Raw genomic sequence first — 16,326 nt, 5'->3', positions numbered from 1 at the left:
GGTGCCCTCTCTCACCCCAGCGACCACTCCCCCGACCTCAGCGGCCATGGTGATCCTCGCCCCCCATCCCTCACCGTCTCCCGCCGAGCCAAGCCCGATATTGGTGGCGGTGGTGCTCGTGCGCCGCCACTCATCACCAACTCCAACCCCAACGGCTAGAATCGACCGGCCCAGGCTTCCCCTTCCATATGTTGCAAATGTATGTTTCTAGTGTTTGAGTCATTTCAAAGGTATGTTGCAATTGTTTTTTATGGTTGTTGGAAAAGTAGATTAGAGGATGTTGCACATGTTGCGAGTGTTTCAGAAGTATGTTGCAAGCATTTGTTCAAAATATTTCATCTGTTTCCAAACGTATGTTGCAACTGTATTTATCTGGATGTTGCATATTTTTCACACATATGTTGCAACAGTATGTTCCAAATGTTTCAGTTGTTTTAGTCTTATGTTGCAGTAAGTGTTTTTTTCATGTTGAACTTGTTTTATCTGGATGTTGTATATGTTTCATACACATGTTGCAAGCGTATGTCCCAAATGTTTCATCTGTTTCAAATGTATGTTGCATTCGAGTGTTTCTTTTTGCAAGCACAGGGCCAAGCCACGGCCACCGACACGTGGAGGAGGTGCAGACCGCCGTCAGCGGTGTGGGGAGGAGGCACATGTCGCGCGGTGATGTTGTGGAAGAGACGGGTGCGAGTCTTTCAGGCAGTCTAGAAGAGACAAGCGCCGCGCCAGTGTGGAAGAGGCGGGGGCGAGTCATCTAAGCAATGTGAACAGCGGATCTGAAACAGGCGGTTTGGATGCGAGCGCTGGAAACGAAGCTGGCGCGACGCATGCATCCGGACCACCATGTGCAAGTGTTGCCGATAAAATTATGCTAATAGAGCCACTGTGTTTTTTTCTTTATCGGCCTTCGATGAGATGAGATCATCCATGCATGATTTTAAAGCCCAACACGGCCTGAAACAACCCACCAGGCATTCAACCTGACACGCAGGCCACCCAAATAGGCCCATGATTCAGCAGCCCATCGCCGCATTGCGCTCTCCTAGTCCCTCCCGGCTCTCGGACAGCCAGAGAGGAAGGTACGATAGGGCGGTTGTGGCTTCATCACGAGTACATACAAAGCACAAGTATTTGGTTGATTATGCAAGCGGTAGATCGGTGTGCTTTTTTTTAATAAACAACCTTATGTTGATGTTTTTTTTGTCACCAACTAATAAATTTAGTGCCACGTGTCACCTAGCTCTAGGAAATTCAAAAGTACATTTAGGCCCGTTTGGCATAGCTAAAGTGAAGTTGTTTTTTAAAGTTTCACCTCAACCAACATCTTTATCAACGAAGCTAAAGCTGTTTTTCAACTTGTTTTGCAAAATAGCTCATGATGGAAGACAAAATAAATGAAATGACAACAATGGCCCCCATTTTTTCCCTTTCCACTTTTTTCCTATTTTTTCTCCTACCCATCGGTTTCCTCCATGAGTCATGGCTGCGCCAACACCTTCAAGCCCCGGCGTGACCTGCGGGCCCCAGCGGCCGCGAACGCCTCGTGAGCCCAGCCTCGCTCGAAGGTCGCGCGTGCCTCGCGAGCTCCGGTGGCCGCAAGCGCTCTGCGAGCTCTAGGTGCACGTGCCTCGCGAGCTCCGACATCCACACGTGCCTCGGCACAACGGTCGCGCCGCCTGCACCTTGTCTCGGCTACCGTGGCACTCGCGCCCGCTCATGCCCCAGCGACAACAGTCACGCCGCTCACCTGTGGTCTGGGGCCGCGGCGCGCTCCTAGCTCTGGTGGCCTCTGCCATCTTCTTCTGATGCGACATGTCTCTCCTTCATTCATCCGCACATGGCTCCTGGTAGCCATGTCCCGCCGCCCCCGCCGATCGTGCCCTAGTGGCCATACCCCGGTGGGCCACGCCCCGACGAGCCATGCTCCAACAACCGTGCTCCCGGTGGTTTGCGCTCCCATGAACGTGCCCCAGGCAAGCCATGCCCCAGTGAGCAGCACCCCTGAAGGTCGCGCTCCGGCAGGCCATGCCCCATCGCCTCCCTCTTGCGAGCTCATAGCTCTCTCTCTCTCTGCCTGGGCAAAAGGAGTCTTTTGTGCATGCTAGGCCCCACATGTGTTAGGTGAAACTGGGATAAGCTATTTTTTTAGCTCTCTTCCATCCCATCCTCTTGTGAGAGGAGGGAAAAACAGCTTCACCCATGAAGCTATTTTGAAGAGGGGTCTTTAGAAAAAAACGGCTCACAACACTTTATGAAGCTGTTGGTGAAGCTATGCCAAATAGGCCCTTAATGGGTGTTACCCTCGCGATCTCTTTCTTATTCGACTGATATGAGTCGAGCATAAGTTTAATCTCATGTGAAGTCATATATATCATGTTAATGAGGGTGCCCGTTGTATGGATACACGTCAACTAAAATAATTAAACATTGGTGTTACTCCAAGAATCTACGGTCATTGAGCAGAGATTAACAAATTGAATTCGAGTAAAATCTCTGAATTAGTATCCAACAGTGTTAGAAAAATTTTATTGTATTTCACTGAAAGCACGATGAACACTATCACCAGAAAATAATGGCAAAAAATTCCAAGAGCCTCCCTTAGTCGCAGTGGCTCTAGAGTTTGAAAGTCAAGTTGTGGATGTGTTGTAAGATTCACTGGACTCAGACATGAACCTTTTGCAAGAATGATAAATTGGAGCTGGCATCTTTGAATAACAAATGTACTCGACCCAAGCAAGAAACACAAATCTCACGGGGCAACAAAGCAATTATGCTCATAAAGAAGAGTGTTCCTAGGTAAACTTGTAATTACAGCCCACAGAGCCAATTTGCTTTGCATAGTCTCGCATTGTCGCATAAGCATATGTGCTAAGAGTTGTGGCTTGAATCTTGCAAGCACTAAAAACACCTAACCATCTTCATGACCTCTATCGTGCTCCTTATTGTTGTCAGGACGGGATATCGATATAATGTAGAGGTGCTAGCAAAATGGCAAGTGTGCATCATCCTACTTGATACCAGTCCTGTTAGTGCTATGCTCCACCATGCATCCTCCTTTTGGCTCCGCCATCAGTGAACTCCCACTACATAGAGACCCTTATATATGAACCTTGCCTGTCATCAAAATACAAGACATGTTCCTCATTCCAAGACCAGATGCTGACACAATGGACGAACGCGCACCGAAGTTGGCATCAGTCTTTCCTCCCTAGCATCCTCATCGACTGCGGCGAGCCATGCCTCGTCAGCTCTTACCATGTTATGTTCCTATTGGGACACAGATAGCTTGGTCGCGAAGGCTATCCTCCCCTCGCATCTCTTCATCACACATCTAGCGGACTAAGCCAGAATATGGGATGTCCTGTTTATTTTGACAGGAATTTTGTAGTGACCTTCGCCTATGACATCTGACCTTGCGAAGGTCCATGGGTAGTGGAGGTGTCTCAGTGAAGGCCCAAAGATTGCTTCAAGGCGGCGCTCGGGAAGAAGACGCGAAGGTCACTAGGGGGAAGACGATGAATCAACTATGCGGCTAGAGAAGACTGGCGGAGGTTAGGCCTTCGCCTTTCATGGGCAGGGCTACCGAAGGAGGCACGTGTTGCATAACCACTGGGCCTCTAGTGGGCTTAAAGCTAAGGCCCATAAGGCAAGGTGGTTGAGGGAGAGAAGAACTAATGTATGAAAGCCCTAAGTTTGGTTTTGGTTAATTGATGAAACCTAGTACTAACCTTTGCTCTAAGTGTAAGAGATAGGTTGGTACCCCAAGTGATGGAGCAAGCTTGGTGGCTAGGAGGAGATGCCACAAGATCATGGTGATCAAGTGCTCAAGCATGGGAAAAGAAGAAAGAGAAAAACAAAAAGAGGCTCAAGGCAAAGGTATATGCATAGGAGCTCTTTTGTTTTTAGTGGTTAAGACACTATAGAGAGTGTAACCACATTTAGGATTGATAGCCGTACTATCAAGATGGCAGAACTCGCAAGTGAAATGTGGTTATCAAAGTGCCACTAGATGATCTAACTCATTCATATGCATTTAGATTCTAGTGAGTGACTAACACCCTTGAAAAAGCTTTGAAAATATGCTAACACACATGCACAAAGGTGTTACACATGGTGGTTAGCACTTGGGAGCAAGGGTGGAGAAGTTGGAGATGAGAAAAGGGTCACAGAAGTGACCGGACACTCACACCGGACGCTGGCCCCCGTGGCGCCGGACGCGTCCGGTGGTAAACCCTAGTGTCAGTGTTGCTGTCCAGTGAGGATCAGATGCTGAGGGAGTTCGGTCACCTCTGACCGGACGCGTCTGGTCGCTCTAGGACTTCTCTGGATCCTCTCTGTGTTCGACCGGACTTTGGTGAGTCGGTTGGACCGGACTCGCCTGTAGCACGTCCAGTCGCACCGTCGAGGCACACGAGCTGAGCTGTGAAGTGAGCACCAGACTCTGGGCGCGTCCGGTCTGAGCGACCGGACGCGTCCGGTCGCTGAAAGATTGCTCGGTGTTATTTCTGTGATCGACCGGACTCTCTGAGGAGCGCGTCCGGTCAGTTCCTATAACGCGTCCGGTGCAACATTAAGGGGGCGCGAGCACTATGCCGACTATTGGGATCGAATGGACGACGTTGAACGTAGCTGACACGTGGATGGCTCTGGGCGACTGGACTCAGTGCATCCGGTGCGCGCTGTAACAGAACCGACCAATTATACGAAATTTAGTAAGAAAATCATCCGCCAGAGCAGACGATTTAGCAAACTTAAGCCCATATAACCCGGTAGTCCGTGAAATCACGAAGGATTTCAAACCAACTTCCATTCCAGCCAAGATCGTAATAAGTTTAGCGGTCACCATCACATATTACATAAAAGTTCACAATCTCAGATACATCAGAGTTTCAACATAGTTATTACAAAACCAGTTCGAATAAAAGTAGCGGAAGCCATTTGTTCAAACCACACATACTCACGCGGAGTTTAAATATAGTGCCAGCGAATGATCATCTCCAACAAAAGCATCAGACGAGACGTAAGGAATAACCATGCCCATGGTCCTAAGCATCACCCATCGCAGGATAAAGGCAGTTGATACAGTAGCCATAATACATCTGCCCATCTGCAACAAGTGGGAATAAAACCCTGAGTACGAGAAGGTACTCAGCTAGACTTACCCGATATAACCGAAAATAAATGACACCAAGGATTATGAAGGGCGTTATAGTAGGGTAGCTGACTCATTTGCAAAAGAAGCATTTTTAGCATTTCAAGAACCTTTCTAAAAGCATTATTGCCAAGTTAATTATTATTAACCTGTCGACTAGATTTGCACCTATACTAGAGTAAACACATGTGATTAAGCAGATAATGATAACCAATGATCATTAAACAACTTCCATATCATCATATTCACTATAACTGTCCAAGTGTTCCATAAACATTTACTACGATGAAGTAACTCAAGTCAAGTGCTCACTATCTAGGAGCGATGGCGATTCGAATCGATTCCTAACCAGCTGGTGATTTATTCCTTACACAAACCTCACTCACCCGCTAAAGTGAGATATTGATCACCGAGTCAACTTTCTAGGTATCTCAAGTTTGCCAGGAACCACATGTACCCGGGGGCAGACCGACTGCACTTTGGTCTTATCATCTCGCCCCCGTGTCCTACCACACCTGCTCCGGCACAGTGCGTTGCGGGCAATCTACTCGGCCCAAAAAATCTTCTAGCTTCGCGGTCGGAAGGTACTTTATCCGGCCAGCTAAATGTAAGGTATGCGTTCAACATGACTCGAGGCCCAACAACGGTCGGTCCTTAATCGACACAGACGGAAACACTATAGTCCAAAACTCTGCAAGTCTCCGTCCGGTCTCAACTTCATTTAACACTTAGTTATACCATGACTTCATAGTCATCCAAGCAGATCCAGGTAACCACCTATAGCTCGCAGGTGACAGAAAATCACCCGACTTCTACCGGTCTAAGCCAGCTAAGCATTGACTCGACTGCGGGTACCAGGGTAACAAGGATATAGTATAACAAAGGTAAACAAGGTATAATGCAGCAACGGTTGCAAACAACTCCTAAACGTAATGCATCAATTAAAGTAAAGCATTTAATTAATAATTGCAAACCGGGAGAAAATGCTCCGGGGCTTGCCTCTCTCGAAGGAGCTCGGACGGTGATCTAGGCACTCCGGAAGTTCCTCAACGCCCTCCTCGTCGGCTTCGGGCACTTCCTGCGGCTGCACCTCGAACTGCTCCTTGGGCTCCTTGGGTATGACGACTGGGTTCTCGGTTTGCGATCCTGTATGATGCAATGTGCGTAAGTGCTTATGCAATCAGCGCATCGGATGAGATGAATACAATGGATATGTTTAAATGCAAGGTAGTCAACATCATCCAAGAAAATATACTACAAGCACATGTTATCTACTGCATTCTCTTCTACTACTAATATGTTAAGTCAACATATCTTATGAAATGCTTCAAAGATACACCAAAGCTTTGCTAATTTCTTAAACACATAAAGCAATGCTTAATTAAACTCTAATTAATAATAGGTTTGAATAGCAACCTCTATTTTTCTTGCTTAGAAAAATCTTAGAAAATTACCATAGCACATTACTACCCTAAGCAGTCTATTATCAGATTTTCATGGTATTTGAATGAGTGGATTAGCCTACACAAAAATAACAAGCTATGGCAGGATTATGAACATAAAAATACTTTGAACTGTGAAGAGTGTCAAACAACAGAGTTAGTATTTTTCCTAGGTTCTTCATAGTATACAATGACTGTACAAAAATTATCACATGCATGTTTTATACAAAGTTTGCCCTCTAGCTAAAATAACAAAAATCAGCCATTAAAGGTACTTGAACTACACCTCAAAATTTTCCCACAGCACATGCATGAAACATATTTTTCCTAGGTAGTACATTACATAGGAAGATTAACAAACTTAGAATCATATTTTTCTGAAGCCTATAGATTTTTGTACACATTTTTCAAGTTATCAGCAATATACATGATTAAATAAAGTTCTACAGAAAAGTATTTCAAAAATGACATGCAGAAATTTTTTCCAAGTAGATCTGATGATAAGGAACCTAGACAAATTTATTTCCACAGATTTGGAGCAACTTTGAGTATCCAAACATTTTTCAAACCATTTCCATTTTCAAATAATAAAGAATAAATTGAAAACCATTTATCCTACAGCTACTGGGCCAGCCCGCTGGATTTCATCGGCCCACGGCCACTTTTGGCCTGCGCGGCCCGAGCGCAAGGGAGGGGGAAGACGGCCCAGCAGGGCGTCGGCCCACGGCCATTCGGCCTGGCTGGCCGAGGCAGAGGCCACGCCGGCGCTTGCACTGGCGCGGCGGCACAGCTCGGCCATGAGGCCAGCGGCCATCTCCGGCCGAGACAAGGCGAGCTAGCGGGCGCATGCGATGTGCGAGAAGATGGCGAATGTGGTAGGGTAGCTAGGCGGGGCTGGAGAAGAGAAGGAAGGTGACTTCCATGGCGGCCGAGCACGGCGGCGCCATGGACGTTGGTGGCGGGGCTTGAGGTAGCGCTACCTGGGCTCGGCGGTCGGAGCAAACATGAGCACGACTTGAAGGAGAGCGAGGCGGAGCTATGGGCGCGTGCTTGCTGGCCGAGGTGGAGGAGCCACGGCGGATTTCGCCGGCGGGTGCGTGGGCGCGGCGAGAGGTAGAGTTGGGGCGCTCGGCTCTGGAGGAGAGGAGAGGCAGCACGGGAATGAGCCAGCGAGCGCACTGGCTTCGGCAGGTGTAGGCGGGCGTGTGGTCGTGGGCGCAGGCTGGCTGCGATGCACGGCGGCGTCGACGGCGCATGGCCGCCACGCGGCGGGCAAGCTCTGTCGCGGTCGGGCGCGCGGCGCGGCGCGTCAGCGGGCAGGCGCGCGGAGGCAGGCCAGGCACGGTGCGGTGCTGGGCTGGGCCGAGCGAGGCGAGGCGCACGCGGGAGGCTGGCTGGGCCGGCTTCGGTCGTGGGCCAGAAGCGAGGCGGCGGCCCGCGAAGGAGAAAAAGTCCTTTTCCAAATATATTTTTAAGGAATTTTTAAATGCCATCTTTCAAATATTATTTTGAGCAAGAAAATGACATCTTTTGAAAATGTACCAAAAATGAAAGTTGATTAGAATTTAATTATCTACAACTTTGCTTTTATGACCAAAGCCAAATTCTTTCTAGATTTTGAATTGTAAATTCAAAGTCCATGTTTAACTCAAAACCCTAATTTTTGGGAATTTATTTTTGAAGCCAAATTTTGAATTAATTTGAATACAAACCTTGCTCCAAAAATTGAACTAAACAATCCTAGATGATTTACAATAGTAGCCAACCATGTTTTACTAACCTAGCAAGCAAAATTCAGGGCAAAACAATTCTAACAAAGGTATGCAACATTCAGGTTTCACAACATGTTTCAAATGTTTCGAAGCAGTGTTTCAATTGTTATTTATATGATTAGGCATGTATGATTTGGATGCTTGATGATGCATGATATGTATGATTTGCAGTGACTAAATGCAGGCATAACACCGGGGTGTTACATGCGTGTAGAAGCTATGTGAAGGGGCCAACGGCTCTTTGAGCTTTGCCTCCTCTATATAAGTGGTTTGGCCGGTTGAGGCTCACTCTCTTGGATATTTTGATTGCCATACACACCTAGTGAGCCTTGCCAAACTTCTCTCACTCACATTGCTTGATAGTGTTCATCATTTGGTGAGATTGAGAGCATCCAAGTGCATTGAGTGAAGTGGTTTCATCTAGAGGCACTTGGTGATTGTGTTTTGCTATGGATTCTCTTGTTACTCTTGGAGTTTGCCGACTCCTAGATGGCTTGGAGCAGCGAGGATCGTTGAGCAGAGGTTGGTGTTTGTTCTCTGGCTCCGATCGGTGGATTGTGAGGGGTTCTTGAGCCTTCCCCGTGGGAGTTCACAAAAGGCATCTCTAGTGGATTGCTCGTAGCTTGTGGATCCCCATCTTGTGTTGGTTGTGCGGCACCTGGTTACGGGTTAGGCATTGAAAGCCTATTAGTGCGTGAACCTTCAAGTGGGTGAATCGCTACAACGAGGAGTAGCTTGCCGACAAGCAAGTGAACCTCGGTAAAAATCATTGTGTCATCTCTTTGCCGAGGATTCATCTTGTGTATATCGATTGATTGGTTCATTTATCACCGTGTCGGTATAACCCCCTCAACTCTACCTTTGCACTTCAATTGTTTACTTTCTTGCAAAGTAGAGTAGCTAGTGTTCTCTCTAGTGTAGCTTGTGTAGCTCTAGACTTGTTTAGTAGCTTGCTCACTAGCTAGAATAGTCTTAGCCCTTTGTGTGCCATAGAACTTTTAGAAACTAGAATTGTTGGATAGGTGGCTTGCAACCTTTTGGTAGTGCTAGCGCAAAACTTGCTATTAGCCTTTTGTTTTATTAACCTCTTTGTTTAGTGTGTTTGTAGAATTTTTATTAGGCTATTCACCCCCCCCCCCTCTAGCCATTTTAGGACCTTTCAAGTGGTATCGGAGCCGTGGTCACCGTTTCTTTGAGGCTTAACATCCTACGGTGTCAAGATGGCTCAAATCAACAATACCAAAAGGCCACCCCAATTTGATGGCACAAACTATAGCTATTGGAAGGCTAAGATGACCACCCATATCAAATCAATCAACCAGAAGATATGGTTGGTGGTTGAGAAGAAGTTTGAGGTTGTCGATCTGGAGGCACCCACCGCCGCCGAAGAAGAGAAGCTACAAAACAATGATATTGCTCTAAGTGCTATTCATGATGCAATCTCTCAAGATGTATTTGAGCAAATCAAGAATTTGGAAATGGCTCATGATGCTTGGAAGAAGCTAGAAGAATCATTTGAGGGCACTCAAGCGGTCAAGGGAGCCAAGGCATATATCTTGAAGGAGAAGTTTGCAAGTTTCAAGATGAAAGAAGATGAGACTGTGCCGAAGATGTTCAATAGGCTACAAGTGCTAGTCAATGATCTCAAGGCACTTGGTGAGAATGTGGAGGACAAGGACTTCTCTCATAAGTTCTTGAGATGTCTTCCCTCAAGATTTGGCATGTTGGTCACCCTACTTGTGAGGAGTGGATTGGATACCATGACACCAAATCAAATACTTGGTGATGTGGTAACCAATGATACTTATAGGGATGACAAGGAAGAGATGGAGAAGAAGGATGAAAAGAACAAGAGTGTGGCATTCAAAGCCACATCATCATCTAAGAGAAAGGGCAAAGCTAAACAAGAGGAATCATGTGATGATGATAGCTCCAATGCTTGTGAAGATGAGGATGAGGAGATGGCCATCTTTGTGAAGAGATTTGGCAAATTCATGAAGAAGAAGGGCTATCATGCTAGAAGGGAGAAGTCTTCATCCAAGGGCAAGGATGAACCAAGAAGATGCTTCAAGTGCAATAGCAAGGATCATCTCATTGCGGATTGTCCATATAATAGTGACAATGATGATGACAAGAAGGGCAAGAAGAAGAAAAAGGATAAGAATGAGTCCACTCACAAGAAGAAGAAGAACTACTCTCACATTGTCACGTGGGATAGTGATGCTTCCACAAGTGATGAAGATGATAGTGATGATGAAAGGAAGACATCAAGCAAGAAGAAGGCAATTGCAAGCATTGCTATTAATGACAAGCCTTCACTATTTGACACTCCATCGACATGCTTCATGGCTAAGGCCAATAAGGTACAATCCGATGATGAGAGTGATAGTGATAGTGATAATGATGATGAACCCACTAAAGATGAACTAATGGACATGCTTGATGATGCTCGTGATCATTTTGACATAAAGAGAAAGGAGTGCAAAGAATTATGAAAGAAGCTTCAAGCTCTTGAGCAATCCTTTGATGAGCTCAATGCCACTCATGAGAGGCTAATGGAAGCCCATGAGAAGCTTGGCAAAGCTCACTCCAAGCTTGAGAAAGCTCACTCTTCTCTTATTGAGCAAAATGAAAAGGAGCAAATTAAAATATGTGACAAAGGCTAAACTTGTGATATAATTGATGAATCTTTCTATAAGCCTATTATTGTTGCTCCCACTAACCCTTCTTGTAGCACATCCACTTCTACCTCATCTACTAGTGATGGTTTCACATGTGATTCCTCACTAATGGTTGAGAATGAAACCCTCAAGAAGGAGGTAAATGAGCTCACTCATGCCTTAGGCAAAGCCTATGGTGGTGAGGCCCGCTTGCTTAAGTGCTTGGGTAGCCAAAGGTTCTCCCTTTGCAAAGAGGGATTGGGCTATACCCCCAAGAAAGGCAAGGTAGCCTTTGCAACTCCAAAGTCTAGCTTTATGAGGGGCAATGGTCGGTTTTGCACTAGTTGCAAGCAAGTTGGGCATGTAGAGCAACATTGCAAACTTAACAAGAGCAAGATCAAGTTCACTAATGTATCCTCCATTCATTATGATTCTTGCTACATGCTTACCAAGGGTGGTGATGGTGTGAAAGCTAAGTTCATAGGTTCACCCAATGAGAGCTCAAAGAAGAAAGCTATATGGGTACCTAAGTCCTTAGTCACTAACTTTGGAGGACCCAAAAAGATTTAGGTACCTAAAAGGAATTGATCTTTTCTTGTAGGTCAATTACAAAGCCGGAGGAAGGCATTGGGTGCTTGATAGTGGGTGCACTCAACATATGACCAGGGATGCAAGAATGTTCAACTCAATCAAGTATCACTTTTGGTGACAATGGAAAAGACAAGGTGAAAGGGCTGGGAAAGATTGCTATATCCAATGATCTAAGCATTTCCAATGTGCTTCTAGTTGAGAGCTTGAATTTCAATCTATTGTCGGTTGCCCAATTATGTGATCTCGGTTCCAAGTGCATCTTTGGTGTGGATGATGTGGAAATCATTAGTGTGGATGGTTCAAATTTGATCTTCAAAGGCTTTAGATATGAGAACCTCTACCTAGTTGATTTCAATGCTAGAGAGACTCAACTTTCAACATGTCTCTTCACCAAATCTAGCATGGGTTGGTTGTGGCATAGAAGACTTGGTCATGTTGGCATGAGACAATTGAATAAATTAGTGAAGCGTGACTTAGTTAGAGGCTTGAAGGATGTGATCTTTGAGAAGGACAAGCTATGTAGTTCATGTTAAGCCAGCAAACAAGTTGGAAACACCGATCCTGAGAAGAGTATGATGAGTACTAGCAAAGCATTTGAACTCTTACATATGGACTTGTTTGGGCCAACTACATATACAAGCATTGGTGGCAATAAGTATGGATTTGTGATTGTGGATGACTATACAAGATACACATGGGTATTCTTCCTTAGTGACAAGAGTGACACATTTGATATCTTCAAGTCATTTGCCAAGAGATGCCAAAATGAGTTTGAAATCACAATCAAGAAGGTTAGAAGTGATAATGGGAGTGAATTCAAGAACACAAGGATTGATGAGTTGTGTGATGACCTTGGAATCAAACATCAATTCTCACCCAAGTACACCCCACAATCTAATGTCATTGTTGAGAGGAAGAATAGAACCTTGATTGACATGGTAAGATCAATGCTAAGTGAGTACAATGTTAGTCATTCCTTTTGGGCCAAAGTTATCAACATAGCTTGCTATTGTAGCAACCATCTTTATTGCCATGGGATGCTTGAGAAGACCCTATATGAGCTCTTGAATGGAAGAAAGCCAAATATTGCTTACTTTAGAGTGTTTGGATGCAAATGCTATATTCTCAAGAAATGCACAAGATTAAGCAAGTTTGAGAAGAAATATGATGAGGGGTTTCTACTTGGATATTCCACAACTAGCAAGGCTTATAGAGTTTGGAATTTGGCTAGTGGTACACTTGAAGAAGTACATGATGTGGAATTTGATGAAACCAAGGGATCTCAAGAGGAGAATGAAAATCTAGATGACGTGAGAGGTGAAAAATTGCTAATGCTATGAAGGACATGGACATTGGTGACATTAGGCCAAGACAAGTTGTTGATGATGATGAAGTTCAAGTGATCCCCCAAGTGCAAGAACAAGCTAGTGGTTCTCATGATCAAGTGCAAATCCATGATGATGTACAAAATCAACAAGCTAGTTCACCATCTCAAGCAAATGATCAACTTCCAACACTTCAACCCATCAACATTGCAAGAGACCACCCACTAGATCATATCATTGGTGATATTCAAAGTGGTGCTCAAACTAGATCAAGATTGACTTCATTTTGTGAACATTACTCTTTTGTCTCATCAATTGAGCCAACCAAGATTGAAGATGATTTGCAAGATGTTGATTGGATAAATGCCATGCATGATGAACTCAACAATTTTATAAGAAATCAAGTTTGGGAGTTAGTTGAGAGACCAAGAAATCACAATGTTATTGGCACTAGATGGGTCTTTCGCAACAAACAAGATCAAGATGGTATAGTTGTGAGGAATAAGGCAAGATTGGTTGCACAAGGTTATACACAAGTGGAAGGACTTGACTTTGGAGAAACCTATGCACCAGTTGCAAGATTAGAGGCAATAAGGATTCTATTGGCCTATGCATGTGCTCACAACATTAAGTTGTACCAAATGGATGTAAAGAGTGCATTCTTGAATGGGTACATCAATGAAGAGGTGTATGTTGAACAACCACCAGGATTTAAAGATGACAAGAAGCCTAACCATGTCTACAAGTTGAAGAAGGCGTTATATGGCTTGAAACAAGCACCAAGGGCATGGTATGAGAGATTAAGGGATTTTCTTCTCTCAAAAGGTTTCAAAATGGGAAAGGTTGACACAACCCTATTCACAAAGAAGATTGGCAAGGATCTATTTGTATTGCAAATATATGTGGATGATATCATATTTAGATCAACCAATCAAGACTTTTGTGAAGAATTTGGAAAAATGATGGCAAAAGAATTTGAGATGTCTATGATTGGAGAACTTATTTACTTCCTTGGATTACAAATCAAGCAAATGAAGAATGTAACCTTTGTGAGTCAAGGCAAGTATATAAGGGACATGATCAAGAAGTTTGGTTTGCAAGATTCTAAGGCTATGACTACACCAATGGGAACTAATGGTCACTTAGATCTTGACACTAGTGGCAACTTGGTGGATCAAAAGGAATACAGATCAATGATTGGTAGCCTACTCTATGTCACCGCATCAGATGTCATGTTTAGTGTGCACATGTATTCTAGATTCCAAGCCTCTCCTAGAGAGAGTCATTTGAAAGCAACCAAGAGGATATTGAGATACTTGAAGAACACAGAAGATGTTGGTCTTTGGTATCCTAAGGGGTCACAATTTGAGCTTATTGGATATTCCGACTCCGACTATGCCGGTTGCAAAGTGGATAGAAAGAGCACATTGGGTACATGTCAATTGTTGGAAAGATCACTTGTTTCATGGTCATCCAAGAAACAAAATAGGTAGCACTATCAACCGCCGAAGCCAAATACATTAGTGCGGGAAGTTGTTGTGCACAATTACTTTGGATGAAGGCCACCTTGCATGACTTTGGAATAAGATTCAAACAAGTGCCATTGCTATGTGACAATGAAACTGCCGTCAAGCTTACCAACAACCCAATTCAACACTCAAGAACAAAGCACATTGACATTCGCCATCATTTCATTAGAGATCATCAACAAAAGGGCGACATATCAATTGAGAGTGTGGGCACCGATGATCAACTAGCCGACATATTCACCAAGCCATTAGATGAGAAGAGGTTTTGCAAGCTAAGGAATGAGTTGAATATCCTTGATTTCTCCAACATGAGTTGATGCACCCCACTTATATGACATGCCTCTCCTTCGAGCAAAGCAAGGTAAAAGTTGTTTGGCATGCATACATCCTTTGATAAGGACTTGCTTAGTGCATCTAGTCATACCTCATGCCTATTAGGCTCATTCATTAAAATCAATAAATTTGATGTATATATGATGCCACTATTGCTTCTATGTTTTGACTTGATCTAGTGGTACCATATGACATGTGTTATGAGCTTGCAATCATAAGTGTTTAATCTAGAAAACAAGCTTTAAGTGTTTAACCGACATGGACAAGATAACCATTGAAAGATGTGTGAAGAAGCTTGTCCTTGAGTTAAACCGTGTTAAATATCTTGGGCAAGTAATCTAGAGTGAACCACATAAAAGAAATGATCTCCCTCACCCTTCTCAAATTGGTGTACCTTTTGTGATAATAGATGACAAAGGAGGAGAAGTTGGTTACAAAGATTAAAATAAAATATATAGGTAGATACAAAGGGGGAGAGATATGACAAAGGAGGATCAATTAAAATTTTTTAGCACACAAGTAGGGAGAGCAAGCTCATGAACCAAGTTGTTGCATTTGAATGTGCATTTCATGATGTGCTTGCTTGCATTGCATAAATTTCAATTCATATACATGCTTGTGTGGTGTATGCTAGTAGTAACACTTGATTGATGATTGAAATACTAGCATGCATAGGTGATAGCTAGATACTTGTTGTTTTTCAAGTGGTACTTGTTCTTATCAAGTGGTACTAGAGCCTTGTTTCTAATGTTGATCTCATGAGGTATCTAGTTGTTTGTGATGTTTTCAAGTGATATCCAACTAATCATGGTGCTAAGGATGGTGTAAATGGTGCACTTTGATTGGTTTCATGCTTCAAAGGTCCATCTCTTACACCTTAGCATCATTGAGAAATTTTGATAGTATTCACCCCCCACAATTCATATCCATACATATGTGTAGCGCTTTGTACCAAACTAAAGATAGCACATATGTAGGGGGAGCTAGTACTATCAAAACCGAATTTGAAGTGTCTGTCCACTTTTCTTCATGATCAAATGCTTGGACAAGCAATTCAAGTTCAAACTTGATTATATTTCATATCTTTGTAAAGGTTGTCATCAATTACCAAAAAGAGGGAGATTGAAAGCCCTAAGTTTGGTTTTGGTTAATTGATGAAACCTAGTACTAACCTTTGCTCTAAGTGTAAGAGATAGGTTGGTACCCCAAGTGATGGAGCAAGCTTGGTGGCTAGGAGGAGATGCCACAAGATCATGGTGATCAAGTGCTCAAGCTTGGGAAAAGAAGAAAGAGAAAAACAAAAAGAGGCTCAAGGCAAAGGTATATGCATAGGAGCTCTTTTGTTTTTAGTGGTTAAGACACTATAGAGAGTGTAACCACATTTAGGATTGATAGCCGTACTATCAAGATGGGAGAACTCACAAGTGAAATGCGGTTATCAAAGTGCCACTAGATGATCTAACTCATTCATATGCATTTAGATTCTAGTGAGTGACTAACATCCTTGAAAAAGCTTTGA

General features: G+C 44.0%; 1 protein-coding gene across 1 annotated transcript; it reads left to right on the top strand.

Moving 5' to 3' along the window:
• Window positions 1–9,661: 9,661 nt before the first annotated feature.
• On the top strand, window positions 9,662–10,864 carry LOC136510268 (uncharacterized). Its single transcript, XM_066504779.1, has one exon. It carries the CDS (start codon window positions 9,662–9,664, stop codon window positions 10,862–10,864), a length of 1,203 nt encoding a protein of 400 aa, XP_066360876.1.
• The last annotated feature ends 5,462 nt before the right edge of the window (window positions 10,865–16,326 follow it).

The sequence above is a fragment of the Miscanthus floridulus genome, chromosome 16 (genome assembly GCF_019320115.1).
Source record: "Miscanthus floridulus cultivar M001 chromosome 16, ASM1932011v1, whole genome shotgun sequence".
NCBI classification, from domain to species: Eukaryota; Viridiplantae; Streptophyta; class Magnoliopsida; order Poales; family Poaceae; genus Miscanthus; species Miscanthus floridulus.
Note: the sequence above shows the minus strand (reverse complement) of the source record. Positions and strands in the feature narration are given on the sequence as shown.